Source organism: Eschrichtius robustus, chromosome 1, assembly GCF_028021215.1.
Source record: "Eschrichtius robustus isolate mEscRob2 chromosome 1, mEscRob2.pri, whole genome shotgun sequence".
Lineage (NCBI taxonomy): Eukaryota > Metazoa > Chordata > Mammalia > Artiodactyla > Eschrichtiidae > Eschrichtius > Eschrichtius robustus.
Window position 1 is genome coordinate 3099974 of NC_090824.1, and position 15152 is coordinate 3115125.

The following is a 15152-nucleotide window of genomic DNA, read 5'->3' on the forward strand; positions in this document are numbered from 1 at the left end:
TAAACTCACTTTTAAGTTCAAGGTTCTAAGTGACTGGGGGGGGGAGTCCTCTGTACCTTGAACAGCCTTCTGTCCCGATGAGATGAGCCCCTACTATAACAACCTGTGCTAATTCCATCATATTTATCACATTGTACTTTAATTACCACTTTATCAGTCTCCCATCAGATTGGGGATTCCTTCAGGGAGAGACTATGTTGTTCACTTTGTCTTGAAATAGGTACCAAATTATTTGACAAATGAGTAATGAACAACATTTCAAATGGCATGCATTTATCCATAATTATTGAGTATTAACCTACAAATATTCTATAATCCGATTTTTTTTTTTTCCGATTTTAAATCCTCAAATTTATACCAAGGCTTTAATTTAGCTTATGCTAATTTTTTAAATGTGTAGCTTTGAGGCATTTTATTATAATATGTACCAGCGGTACTCATATACATAAATGAGTAAGAACTTAACATTCATCATACATTTACTTCATTTTTTAGCTTGACCTTCTAGTAAATCTTTAGCTTCATTGATTTTGGCTGCTATATAAGGAGATCCTCCCTTGTCTGAGTGATTTAAAAGCATAATTCGTCGATGAGCATCTCTTATGTTTCCCTTATTGGCAGTAGGGCTTACACCTAGTATTAATGCTGCTTCCCGTTTTGTCATTTGGGGTTCAAACCCACCTCTGTAATAGCCACCGCTGAAGGCAGATCTCGGTAGACTTTGAACAACTTGTTTTACCTGAGGCTCCGTATGCTTCACGGCTTGCAAAGCGTAACCCCCTGCAAATCCGGCAGCAGCAATGGCCAGTCCAACCGCTACCACTGTACTGGCCGCGATTCCCGCTCGGCTCCCCGGCTCCACCTGGAGCGCGGCGCATCCCACCCCGCCAACTCTACGCCTCTACCCTGCACACAGGGCTTTATCTCCACTCTCCTTTAGTCCTCAACACAGCCCTGTGAGGCAAGTATCACGACTCCCGTTTCAGAGAAGAGGAAACGGAGGCAGAGGTGACAGAGCCAGGACTGACCATCCTCTCCTGCTCTGAAATTCTGTTCCTTCTAACATCTGACTGCTGTGCTCATCCCAACATCCCAGTGAATGAGCTTCAGGTCCAGAATTGGGGCAGCGCTTTCAGAATTTCTCTTAAACCCATCAGAGGGACCAATCTCCATTCTAATCCTCCGGCTTGGGTTTTTTTTTTTTTCCTTCTATTTTTAATATCATGAAATATCTAACACGAACAAAAGAATATATATGCTTGGAAGCCTAATAATGAAATATACACCCAGAAATCCATCCCTCAACTTTGGAAATAAATCGGTAGTCACATCGCTGATGCTCTCTGGCTCCAAGAGTCCCTGCCCACCCCGCTCCCCGTGTGTGAGCCCTGAATTTTGTGTTCATTATTCCCTCGCTTTTATCGATAGTTTAACCACATACCTACGTGCTCCTAAACGCTACATAATTTAGTATTGTTTGCCTTTCATTTGTATAAAAATAATAGTATGATGCTATTTGCATCCTTTTTCAACTTGCTTTTAACTTAACATAATATTTCTAAGATTTATCCTTGTGGATAAAAAAAAAAGCTGTAGCTTATTCATTTCCACTGCTATAAAGTGTTCCACAATTTATTCACCCTCTTGTTGAAGGGTATTTGAATTATCTCCACTTCGTCATTTTGAATAGTGCTCATTATGAGCATTCTGCAAATAACCTCCTAGTACACAGGTGTAAGAGTTTGTCAAGGATATTTCAGAAGTGGAACTGTTGGATTGTTGGGTAACTGCTGGGCTGTTGAGTAAAAGCAGATTCAAGTTTGGAAGACAACTTCAAACTTTTTCCAATGTGTTTACACCAGCCTATACTCTCATCAGCAATCTGAGTTCTCATTGCTCCACACCTTTGCCAAATCTTAGACGTCCACCAGAGTTCAAATATTAAAAGAGTTTCAGTTTGGGGGCTTCCCTGGTGGCACAATGGTTAAGAATCCACCCGCCAATGCAGGGGACACGGGTTCGAGCCCTGGTCCAGGAAGATCCCACACGCCGTGGAGCAACCAAGCCCGTGCGCCACAACTACTGAGCCTGCACTCTAGAGCCCGTGAGCCACAACTACTGAGCCCGTGTGCCACAACTACTGAGCCTGTGCTCTAGAGCCCGTGCTCTGCATCAAGAGAAGCCACAACAATGAGAAACCCGCACACCACAACGAAGAGTGCCCCCCGCTCACTGCAACTAGAGAAAGCCCACACAGCAACGAAGAAGACCCAACGCAGCCAAAAATAAATAAATAAATAAATTGATTGATTTAAAATAGAGTTTCAGTTTAACCCTAAGTCCTGCTGATTCTCTCTCCAAAGTATTTCCCTGATTTTGAACGGTAGAAAGAGGACTGGCTTTAGGTCGACACCTGGGCTCAATTTCCAGCCCTGACATTTAATGGTTACGTGGTATGGGTCTCAGTTTCCTAGTCTGTAAACCAGGGATAATAATTCCCATCTCAAAGGTTGATGTGAGGACTGAATGACAATCTATGAAGACACAAAAAAGCAATGCTTGTGACACTGTAAGTCCCGACAAACGCTCAACTGCCTCAAATTCTACCCCTGTTACCATCATGTGCTCCTGTGGGTGGGTGCTGGGCCCTCTCCTCACCCTCACTGCACACACAGCACACCCGACTCCCAGGGAGGCATTCACAGGGCCCATATCACAAAGGCACTCAGATAAAGTTATCTGGGTGTTTCTCTGCACTTCAGCATCTCACTACACCCCTTTGGCACCTCAGTAACTAATCCTTCCAGACAGGGTCCAAGGAGGACACTGAATATCGAATTCAGCTTTGAACTGAAGATCGTTAGACTAACCTAACACTGTAGATCGTTCATGGACAGCTCCATAATCAGCATCATGTTCTGATTATTACCTCTAGTGATTTGTTCTGCAAATCTTGTCTAAATAGAGACACCCAAAGGAACTCTGGCACGGTAGCCTATAACCTCTTCCTCCTGCCTTTCCTGTCAAATCAATTTCTATTTGGTGATCCAATTTTCAAATCTATTTTCCTTCTACTAATAAGTCCTCTTAAAAATCTCTTGTCGGACTTCCCTGCTGGCGCAGTGGTTAAGAATTCACCTGCTGGACTTCCCTGGTGGCGCAGTGGTAAAGAATCCGCCTGCCACACAGGGGACACGGGTTCGAGCTCCGGTCTGGGAAGATCCCACATGCCATGAAGCAACTAAGCCCGTGCGCCACAACTACTGAGCCTGCACTCTAGAGCCCGCAAGCCACAACAACTGAAGTCCGCGCGCCTAGAGCCCACGCTCTACAACAAGAGAAGCCCCTGCAATGAGAAGCCCGCGCACTGCAACGAAGAGTAGCCCCCGCTCGCCGCAACTAGAGAAAGCCCACGCGCAGCAACGAAGACCCAACACAGCCAAAAATAAATACATAAATTTATTAAAAAAAAAAATCTCCTGTCACTTCACCTTAGGTGACTAAAGCGTTCATTTTAACAAACATTTAGTGAGCTCCTGCACCACGTAAGAGACTGTGCGCTGCAGGCAACGTGGAAGATGAATAAAAGGTCTCAGCCCTGTCTTAGAACGTACTGCAGCAGACGTACGTCTGCGAGGTGCCATCTCTGAGGCTCAGAGGGCTGCTCGAGGACTACAGACAAAGGGGGCACGTTTGACTGGGGCATCAGAGGCTACACCTTGGTCACGGAGTGGACAATGCCCAGGCTGAGAAAGGGGAGCGGGCACCCTCGGGAAGGACAGGCTGAGCAGGGGCCTGGCGTGGGGCTGGCTCTGAGGAGTTGCTGAAATGGTCGGGAGCGGGTTGGGAGAAGGCAGTTAAGTTGGGGATAACTAGCTACAGCCGGGTGCAAACTGTCCTCCGCCCCAGACTCGGCCACCACCTGCCTGCAGGGTGATTCTGCAGCACTTGCTGATGTCATTCTGAATCAGACACAAAAACTCCAACTTTTAAGGTCTAAGCACTGCAGGATTCTAAAATCATAAACACATTAACTTAGCTTCTTAATTTTGGTGGAGATGATTTCTAGAAAAACCATTGATGACTTTAAAAGACACCTTAATTCCCTTTATGAGCTACATTAATATGAAAGAAGTGTTGCTGGTGATCAAATTCTAACCAGCAAATGGTGTGTTCTAACTTATGTACAATAATGCTGAGCACAGACAGAGAGCCTGAAACAGGAGAACGAGCCAAAGCCGGGACAGTCGTCTCCACAGCCAAATGCCCAAAGGCCACCAGACGGGCACGATGTGGCTCTGGCGGGGGTACAGGCTCCATGCCCCACACCCAGCCCGGACTGCAACACACAGGTGCTGCCGACCCGGGACGGTCCTCCCGACTGGACCGCAGGACACAGCGACAGGCACGGGGAGGGCGCCAACACAAACACAGAGGAGAACCGAGACGCAACACACGTCTGGGGATGGCTGGGGACTTTGAGATTTTCTGGGAGAAGCATACACGCTGTCCTGTCCAACCTGAGGAGGTTCGCAGACTGGGTCAGGAGAGGACGACCTTGTCTTCCGGCACTCCCTGCGCGTCCCCGAGCCCGCTTCCCCGCCGGCCCACAGCAGCCGCCCAACGCGCCGCCACACGCTCCATCCAACCTCTCGCCAGCCCGCGGTCCCCTCCAGGCAGCCCCTAGTTCTGCGTTCCCGTCTACAAAGAGTCCTGTCTACGCTCGCTGCCCACTCCCCCTCCCTCAGCCCCTCCAATGCCACGGCCTGTGCCCCACGAAGGCGGGTACGCGCGGCCGCCACGTTGCCAGAGCCAAAGGTCCGGCTCAGCCCACCTCTCGGGGCCGATCAGCGGCTCCGACACGGCTCTCCCTGACATGCAAGCAATAGAGTGCCCCAGAATGCGAGGCCTCCCCACTCCCTAGTGACACTCACTCCCCAGGTGAGCTCCTCCGTCCCAGAGCTTTGAACACTGTCTAACGGCTAACGGCCCCCGCGTGCACAGCTGCGGCCCCACCTGCTTCCTGAGATCGGCCACGGCTCCTCCGCCAGCCTTCTCGACACCAGGAACCGGCAGCCCCGCCTGGCCAAGCGCTCAGGCCACCGTCTCTGAGGGAGCCTCTCTCTCACACCCCGGAGCCGACACAGCCGTCGGCTCTGCCTTCAAAGCGTCCCCACCACCCCAGCCCGGTGTGAGGCCCTGAATCGCCCGGGAGCCCCTGCCAGCCTCCCTGAGCAGCTGCCCTCGCCCCCCTCACGCAGCAGCAAGACTGACTCCCCGGGTCAAGGCCGCTCCTGACTCCTGATGGCACTGGCATAAAGCAGCCCCTGAGCAGGGCCCACAGGATGGGCCGCCCCCAGCCCCCCCCCGCCCCCCAGCACCTGGCCTGCGCTCCTCAACCCTTGGTACAGGCAGTGCTTCTGCCGCGAGGGCTTCTCTGAGGCGGTTCTCGCCGCCCCTCCCATCCTCCCTCAGGAATCTGCTCAGGCTCCCCCCGCCTGCCTACCCTAAACACACACCCGCTGAGGCAGGCATCCTCGCTAGCTCCATACCTGTTTATTACTACGGAACATTCTAGAACATATTTAACATCTGCCTCCCTCACAGGAACGTGAGCTCCTTAAGATCAGAGCTCTTGTCCCCCTTGTTCACAGCTGTCTCCCCAGACTGAGAAGGGCGCCTGGCACAGAGCAGAGACTCAGAAAGGATCTTCCAAGGTTGAATGAATAAACACTCTCCCTGGGTGACCTCATCTGAGGCCAGCGGTCTCAATGTCACCTGCATCTGGTGACCTCATTTCCACTTCTGGCCGAAACCCCTTCCCTGAGTTTCCGACCTGTGTGTGTTACGCTGGACCGTGATTGCTGCTTAGTTACCTAACAGGCGTCTCAGATGCAGCACCCCCAAGACAGAACTCCTGAAGCCCAGACCTTAACCCTGGTCTTCCCAGCTCAGTCAAATGGCTTCACCAGCTGTCTAGCTGCTTTAGCCAAGGGCACGGAAACCCTTTCTTGTTCCTTTCTCCCCGTCGCCCCCTACGTCCGATTCACCCCATTACCCCTCCATCCCCCTCCCCTCTCCTCTCCATGCCGGGTACCCAGGCGAGGCCTCCGTGCCACTCCCGGGCTCCTGCAGCAGCCGCCTCACTGTTCCCTGCCTGCCCGTCTCCAAGTAGGTCTCCAGGCAGATCCAGGGTAGCTCAGACAGTCCTCCTCCTGCCTGAAGCCCCCCACTGGCTTTCCGTCTCGCCTAGAATAACTCGGGTGACAGCATCCCTCGCCCCGGGCTGGCTCAGGCCCTCCTTTCCAGCACCCGGCCCACCACTCCGCAGCCACCCCAGCCCCCTTCTGGCTCCTCGAACGTTCCAGGCCCTGGCCCGATCCAGGGCCTTGGCATCTGCTGTTCCCCGAGACCAGAACGCTCTTCCCATGCTTTAGGCTTCAGCCCACAGATCTTTTCCCCAGAGGCCTTTCCTGACCATTCTGTCTAAGAGAGGCCCTGTCCCCAGCCGACACCTCACCCTGACGTTGCCTCTATAGCACTGACCGCAGCCTAGACCTTTACCTTACTTGAGGGCAGAGGCCCGTCCCCTGGCTCACCGCTGTCCCACCGTGTGCCACCCAGAGGGACACTGTTGCATGGCGCACCACTTCCAGGAGGCAGACATGGCTGACGTCCTTCTCTAACCACAATCTAACACGGCACACGACAGACACAAGCCTTCAGGACACAGAGGTTAAAAACGTTTCCATTCATTCTGTCATCCCTCACTTCTCTAATACAGCTCCCTAGGAGAAACGGGCCCCATTTATCTGTTTCTGCATCCTGAAACGGTGCCTGGCAAGAGTATGCTTCTAATGCAAGCTGCCGAAAACCCTGGCTACACAAACGCACCAGGAGAGGTTCACGCAAGGTTGCTCAGGTTTCACACAGGAGGTTAGAAAGCCAGGTTTGAAGAGAAAGACTGTTGGGTATACGACCCATGTGGAGGTAACTGGTTTTTAAATCTCTCTTTTTACACTCCACCTTCCTTCCAAAAAGACACCGACAGACAAGCCAGGACGAGACGTCAAGCAGAAGAGTGGGACCCTGGCAGAGGGAAAGTCACGACCAAGTTCTGCACAACCACTAAGCCCAAGCTACAAATTCCGCTGAGTGTTCCAGGGGCCAATAGGGAGATTACTGTTATAAAAACACCAAATTGTTGGTGGAATTAAGGGGGTATTCAGCGTGGAAAGCAGAAGCCAAAGGGGAAGCGCGAGTGTCTTTTAATAGCCACGGACCGCCAGGCAGAAAAAGAATAAACTTGCTCTGTGCTGCTGCAAAGCCCGGGACACAGCACAACGCACGCTGAGAGGACCGGAGGCTGGCACCCCCAGCACCACCAGCCAGCCCTCACTGACGCCCGCCCACCCGCCTCCCAGCCGCCGGCTCCCCACTCTCCCCCGCCGCACCACCCAGCCCCCCGCGCCCCCCGGCCCGCGTGCCGTCCTGCCCCTCCGCCTCTCCCCCGGGCGGGCTGGGCCTGGACCCGCTGTTCGTCCAGGGAGGTCAAGCGAGGGGCCCTCTCCCAGCCAGCAGCCCTGACCCCTTCCAGACCCGTCCCGGCCCCAGGCCGGGCTAGAGCCCATGTGAACTCTCCCCGCGCCCCCCACTTGGCTCCACAGCAGCTGACACAACCGGTAGCACCTCCCCTGCTGAGGTCACTCCGTGTTCACAACGGCCGGCGCGCGGAGGGAGTGAGGAGCCAGCTCCCACCCGACCCTGACCCCTGACCCCTGACCCGGGCCGTGGAGGAGGGGGCCCGCCGGGAGCGGACTGGAGCAGCCACACGTGGCGGGCAGGCTGGGGACCTGCCTGGAGCCCCGTCACCACGAGCCTCGACAGCAGTGCTGCTCACCTTTTCCGTGGCTGCGCTCCGATCTGCCGGACAGACTTCTCCTCGGTGTGGAAGAGCAGACTCCTCTGCGCAGTCGAGACGAGCAGCACCTTCTGGCTGTAGTCGAGCTGCACGATGGAAGCTGGCTCCTCCAGCATCAGGCGGGAGTGGCAGACGCCCTGCGGAGAGACGCCAGGTGAGGCCGGCCGCGCGGCGCGCTCCAGTGACCCGCACCAGCCTCACAGCACTGGCCCGCGTCCCTCCTGAGCCCGCGTTTCGGTCAATGTCTACCTTAAAACGAATGCTCTAATTCTCACCGGATCCAGTGTCAACCCACTGCAATGAAATTATTTGCAGAAGTCCTCACTAATGAGAAAACAGTCAGGGTTACCATCTATGTCAGGCTACATCAAGTTGGCCAAGAAACATTTAAAAATTCTGTATAATTTTTTTAAAATGTTCTCAGTACACGGTTCAAAGAAGAATCCATAAAGATTAAGCAGAAATATGTTGCACGATGTGTATTATTAATTCCAACAGAACACAATGGGACTTTCTATAATATTATTGTGACAACGGTCAAAGTCCACACTGCACTCCTCCTCCACAAAGAGTTCAAAGCAATCGTGGGGACGTCATATCCTTGCCTACTGAAAGGGTCAGAAGAAACAGGTTAGAAAGAAATTAAAATGGTATTAAGTATATTGAAGAACAAAGTAAAGTTCTAGAAGGCATTTGACTGCTAACACAAACTACATTTCTTGGTGTCAAATATCTGCTCCTATAAGCCACTCTTCTCCTGAACCCGTTTCTTTAATTGTTTAGAAATACTGATGCAATGCCATAGACCTTTGCAGGGAAAGAGGGAGCAGCAATCAGATCCATTGGTAAGATTTACATACAGTAAAATTCACCCTTTTTAGATATACAATTCTACGCATTTTGACCAATGCATTCAGTTATGTAACCACCAGCACAATCAAGACAGGGAAATCCCCACTACCCCGCAAACACCAAGGACATCAAGCCAGATTTCCCTCCCACCTTTGCAGTTATGCAGACTGTAGCTTTTCAATTTTTGACTTAGCTTGTAATGGAATTAAATTTATTGTACCGTATTGTGCAAAAACACACGTCTTTTTTGCAAATCTCATGAAATACCTGTGTCTTCAAAAAAAAAATGATCAGAACCTCAATAAAGCTGGGAAAAAATGATCTGAAGGCTAAGGACAGTGCTTTCTGCACGTGATTTTTCTCTCCATTTCCCGACATCATGCATGAGCAGTGTCCCCTCTGTGCAACTCAGGCTGGGGGAGTGACAGCAGGAAAGTACAAATATGGGGACCCTTAAAACCTTAACAAAATGTTTTCCTGGAGAGCAGCAGTTCTCAAAGTGTGGCCCACGGTCCCTGAGGGTCCCTAGGACCTCTCGAGGTCGAAACCATTTTCATTATAATACTAGGTTTTATCTGCCTTTTCCACCAAGCTGTGGTTTGTATTGATGGTTGGTAGAGCTACTGAAAGCTCAAATGGGCCCAAGATGAGCAGGGCACCAAAATCCGGTAGCTGCCACGGTGCCCTCAGCCACTGTGCACTTGCAGCAAAAACATGAATTTCACTTCAGAAGGTCTCTGATGCAGGAAAATGATAATTCCATCTTATCCTGACCCTTGTGTATGCCTATCTTTGTATTCTGTGTGACAAAACAGGGCATGCACGCAGCCCTCCTGCTGATGCTGAAGTACTTCGGTTCTCTCAAGGAGGAAGCACTTGTGCGATTGTATGAGCTGGGAGCTCAACCAGCTGCTTTTTTTCACAAAATACATTTTTACTTGAAATACTATAATTATTCAAACTTGGGTATCTGGCAGGCATTTTCTCAGAAAGAACAAAGTGAGCCTGTCAATTCAGGGAAAATAAGTGATAGTATTTGTTGCTGATAATAAAATGCAAGTTTACAAGTGAAGATTAGAATTTGAAAACTTGTATCCACCCTTGTGAACCTGACAGATTCCCAACAGCTAAAGACTTTTCTCATCAGAATGACGGCGATATTAACAAAGGTGCTTTCTTTGATATTATATAATTAAATGTTTCAACATTTGGAAGATGTGCATCACTCAGTAGATCAATATTTTCCAAGTGATCAACGCACGATGTTACAAAATCACACGTGGGTCAAGGAGCCATTCTAAGTGCAAGACAGACCAATGGACTTCACTGTAACAGAGTGAGAAAAATTCATCTGTATGCTTTCAGATTTCATGTTGTAACCAACCTTTAAAGAAACCACCATTAGTCAATTTGGGGATGTGATTAAAGAATATCCACAATTCTCTGGAAGGGCTATTAAAATACTCCTCCTGTTTCCCACTACATGTCTGTGTGAGGCCAGATTTTCTTTACCTACTCCAACCAAAACAATGTATTGTGACAGACTAAATGCAGAATCCAGCTGTCTTCTATTAAGGCAGACATTAAAGAGATTTGCAAAAATGTAAAGCCATGCTACTCTTGCAAACAGCAGTAGAAGTTTTGTTTTGCTTTGTTTTTTTTCAGCCACACCATATGGCTTGTGGGATCTTAGTTCCCCAACCAGGGACTGAACCCAGGCCCTCGGCAGTAAGAGTGCGGAGTCCTAACCACTGGACCACCAGGGAATTCTCAGCAGTAGTTTTGAAAATAGTTATTTTCACAAAAGTATGTTATTTATGTTAACATATAATGAGTTCATTATTTCAAAATAAAATTAATAAAAATTTTTTAATTTCTCAGTTTTAATTTCTAACATAGTGCACTCAGTAGATATAAAACCCATACAAACAAAATCTCTTTGCAATCCTCTTTTTAAGAGTATAAAGTGCAAAGGGGTCTTGGGACCAAAATGTTTGAGAACTACTGCTAGAGAACATTCGTAGAAGACAGGCCAGTCTCGGATCAGAGGGACTAAAAGTCATCCAGCTAGTAACTGCTGAATTCCTAGACGCACTAGGAATGACGGCTACAAATAAGAAAACGAAAGGACTGCGCCACCAAGGAGTTCATTCTAACTGAGCAGAGGTATGACAAAACAAAGCACAGGCAGGCATAAAGCCACACGCGCAATGGGAGCACACCCTAGGTTTGAAATTGAGCTCTGTCAGGCATCAGCTCATGACTGGATCCCTTGGAGCCTGGGTTTCTTATCTACTGACTGAAGATCAGCACACACAGCTTAGGGCTCTGTTGTGAGGCTTAAATAAAATGACAAATACGAGGGTGGGGCTAGGTTCCCTGCTGCCACCAACCCTCCTCCTTTCCCACCACTCTCTCCCACACAACCAGAGCTTGGCTGGGGCGAGCTCACCACCCACTGGAAGCACTGGCCTCCGTCCACAGTGTGGACAGAGAATATTGCCCGCCACACGGATGAACAAAGGATGCTGCAGCTATCAGCCACTGTGGCCGCCCCCAACAGTGCAGCTGACGGGGTTCAGGACGCAAGAGAACAGGATACTTCCTGGCCCTAGACAGTTAAGGTGTGTATCAAAGGAATGATTTCAATGAGCCCAGACTCTGCTATCTTCCCATACATAGAAAAGCGCTGAAGTCATTAACTTGAGATGTTTGTTTTTTCTTTAATTAGCAGAAATCTTGATGTTCAACTACCTGGTTTGTTTTTGCAAAACTCCTATATATCCTGGCTCTTCCCTTATCTCTTTGGAGCAGTCCCTCAGAGTCATGTGAGAGACTGTCTATGGGCTTAAGTCCTCAGTAAGTCCGCTGAATAAAAATTCTCGACTTTTAGGTTGTGTTTTTTTTTTCAGTCGACAATAGTCATGACTGTGAAACGCTTCACATCCTCCTACAAACTCTTCAAGGAATTAGGTTTGATAGTGGCTACTTTTCTAATTGGTAGCAATAGAAAACAGGAGAATGAAAAAAGTGTATGTTCCAGAAGAAACAAAGGCCAATTCTTTAGATACAGAAGTAGAAGCTTATAAAGCATTAGAAAAGCCCTTGAAAGAAAATGTTACAAACAACAGTTGAGATTAGAAAGGGACAATGGGGAGTTCCTGGTGCCCTAGAGGTTGGGATTCCACACTTTCACTGCTGTGGCCTGGGTTCACTGCTGTGGCCTGGTTGGGGGAACTGAGATCCCACAAGCCAACTGGCACGGCAGACAAAAAAAAAAAAATAGGGACAATAATCAAGAATTCAAGTTGACCAACTACTATAATTTCTCCAAATATGAGACAACCAATATTTCTGAAAATAGTTTTACCTGATCTAGATCCAGAGAAGAATAGACAATTTTCCCTTTGTCATCTCCAGAGAACAATTTCATTCCATTGGGGCTCCAAGCCAGAGCTGTTATGCTATTCTTGTGAATACCAGTGACGTCAAATCTCCGAAGCTATGAATAAACGATGAAAATACACACAAGAAAAAGACAAGGATAAACACTGTGAGATGTGAACAAGGTGGTACGCAATCCCTCCTGTTTATGGAAAAGCGGGTGTTCCCAAGTTGTTTCCATGCAAAAACCTGCACAAGGGTCCACCTGTCTATTTACCTTTAAAATTGACAGAGAAGAGAGGGAGAATATTAAGCAAAATTACCCATATATGCTTTTTGCCAAGTGTCCTACCAGGAACAAAAATGTCATCTGATGATAAAGAGCACAGAGTGAGGCTTTTCTGAGCAAGTATTTTCTTGGCAGATGAGGACTCCTCATTTTAAAAGACATGAGGAATTTGCCAAGAAGTTAAGAAATGCTAAAACGATTAGTACTTACCTGTTTATTTCTCCCTGGCAACGAGGACACAAGTTGAAAGACTGCAACCCTCCCAGAGGCTGTGCCTGCAGCCACCAGGTCATCGAAGCAGCTCAGCAGTTTCACCACCGTGATGGATTCCGTTTTCCCCTGAAAGAGGAAACATTCAAAAACAAATGGGCCATAATTCAAAGAGTCATGTACCACAATGTTCATTGCAGCGCTATTTACAATAGCCAGGACATGGAAGCAACCTAAGTGTCCATCAACAGATGAATGGATAAAGAAGATGTGGCACGGGCTTCCCTGGTGGCGCAGTGGTTAAGAATCCGCCTGCCAGTGCAGGGGACACGGGTTCGAGCTCTGGTCCGGGAAGATCCCACATGCCGCGGAGCAACTAAGCCCATGCACCACAACTACTGAGCCTGCATTCTAGAGCCCGCGAGCCACAACTACTGAAGCCCATGTGCCTAGAGCCCGTGTTCCACAGCAAGAGAAGCCACCACAATGAGAAGCCCGCGCACCGCAATGAAGAGCAACCCCCACTCGTCACAACTAGAGAAAGCCCACGTGCAGCAATGAAGACCCAACACAGCCAAAAATAAATAAATAAATTTAAAAAAAAAGAAGATGTAAACAAGATGTGGCACGTATATACAATGGAATATTACTCAGCCATAAAAAGAAACGAAATTGAGTTATCTGTAGTGAGGTAGATGAACCTAGAGTCTGTCATGCACAGTGAAGTAAGTTAGAAAGAGAAAAAAAAATACCGTATGCTAACACATATATATGGAATCTAAAAAAAAAAAAAAAGGTTCTGAAGAACCTAGGGGCAGGACAGGAATAAAGACGCAGATGTAGAGAATGGACTTGAGGACACAGGGAGGGGGAAGGGTAAGCTGGGACGAAGTGAGAGAGTGGCATGGACATATATACACTACCAAATGTAAAATAGTTAGTGGGAAGCAGCCGCATAGCACAGGGAGATCAGCTCGGTGCTTTGTGACCACCTAGAGGGGTGGGATAAGGAGGGTGGGAGGGAGATGCAAGAGGGAGGAGATATGGGATACGTGTAGTATATGTATAGCTGATTCACTTTGTTATCAAGCAGAAACTAACACACCACTGTGAAGCAATTATACTCCAATAAAGATGTTAAAAAAAAAACAAACAGAAAAACAAAACAAATGGGCCTGTCACCAGGCCAGCTTTCAGACTATGAAACATTACCTACCAATGGAATGTAAAACCTCATTGGACTGCAGCCTATATATATTCCTGATTGAAAATGTATACAATTCAGACAGATAATTAATCTCTTTTTCTTTCTAGGTTTTTTTATCTTTGAAATGACAATTGTTTTCTTTTTTTTTTGGCTGTGCTACACAGCATGTGGGATCTTAGTTCCCCGACCAGGATTTGAACCTGCATCCCCTGCACTGCAAGTGCAGAGTCTTAACCACTGGACCACCAAGGAAGTCCCTGAAATGACAAAATTTTAAAACTGCATTTCTGAGAAAGGAAATACTGATCAATCAAGAATGAATACACTGAGCTCTTATCAAGAAAGTACTAAGGAACTTGGATAAGAGAGGTAGTTCCCCTCAAAACTGGAGTCTGGCGTCAGAAGAGCTATCCCAGACCCAAGCTCTCCTTTCTTCTCGCTCAACGTGGACAAGTCATCCACCGACTGTAGTCCACGGTGTGTACCTGCCACACAGGCTTGCTTGAGGATCAATGAGACAATACATTTGAGAGTGCTTTATAAACTGATTCCTGGCGTGTTTTGGTTCTCAGATCAATAATCACATTAAGTAACACTAACTCAAGCTTAATACATTGGTTTATTAAAAAGCACATGTCAGGCACTGAATACAGATATTCGGGCTTCCAGAGCATCTGAATGATCATTTTTCATTTTGAAACCACTCATTCAGAAAAATTACACAACCATTTCGACCTTGCTAAGACATATGGCAAGATCTTCAGTAAGCCATTTTGATCCCCGATGCAGTAATTCAGATGGCAGTCAATCTGTCAAATACGCAAGCTTCCCCTCTGCATTCAGGGTACTGAGTCAGCTGCTATGGTAATACACAGTAGGGCGCAGGCCCGCCCTCTCAAAGCTGAGCTGTAGCGATGAGACATGCACATGGAGAGCTGCCCCCCACGAGTGGGGGTGGCAGTGACTGAGCTCACTTTCATCTGCCACTTTACAGCTTGCAGCGTATGTTCATGGGCTATAAATACACTTGGTGCCACATCGTGATACAGGGTAAGGGACCTGGATCTTAAGCTACAGGCAGGAAAAGGGGGACCCCTGAAGATGCCTGCTTTTGCAGGTGTATCAGTCAGAGGTGTTTCTGGTAACCCCATTAGGAACAGGATGGAAGGAGGAAGGCGTGGGACCAGGCATGAGGACCAGCTGGGAGCCTCCTGCGATAGTTCAGGTGGAGGTAGTATGCGCCCGGTCAAGGGAAGTGGCAAACTGAACAGGTGCAAGGGCAGTAAACC

General features: G+C 48.5%; 1 protein-coding gene and 1 pseudogene across 3 annotated transcripts in view; both read right to left on the reverse strand.

Moving 5' to 3' along the window:
* The window catches only part of TECPR2 (tectonin beta-propeller repeat containing 2), a 96653-nt gene that overhangs the window by 61588 nt on the left and 19913 nt on the right, over positions 1–15152 (reverse strand). For all 3 annotated transcript variants that reach the window (XM_068540247.1, XM_068540257.1, XM_068540266.1), the window contains exons 3-5: positions 12657–12785; positions 12144–12275; positions 7901–8058 (exon numbers count right to left, since the gene is read on the reverse strand). In XM_068540247.1, the coding sequence (XP_068396348.1) occupies positions 7901–8058; positions 12144–12275; positions 12657–12785 (419 nt within the window). The remainder of the gene's footprint in view (positions 1–7900; positions 8059–12143; positions 12276–12656; positions 12786–15152) is intronic.
* LOC137772688 (mitochondrial import inner membrane translocase subunit TIM14 pseudogene) lies at positions 476–4878 on the reverse strand (annotated as a pseudogene).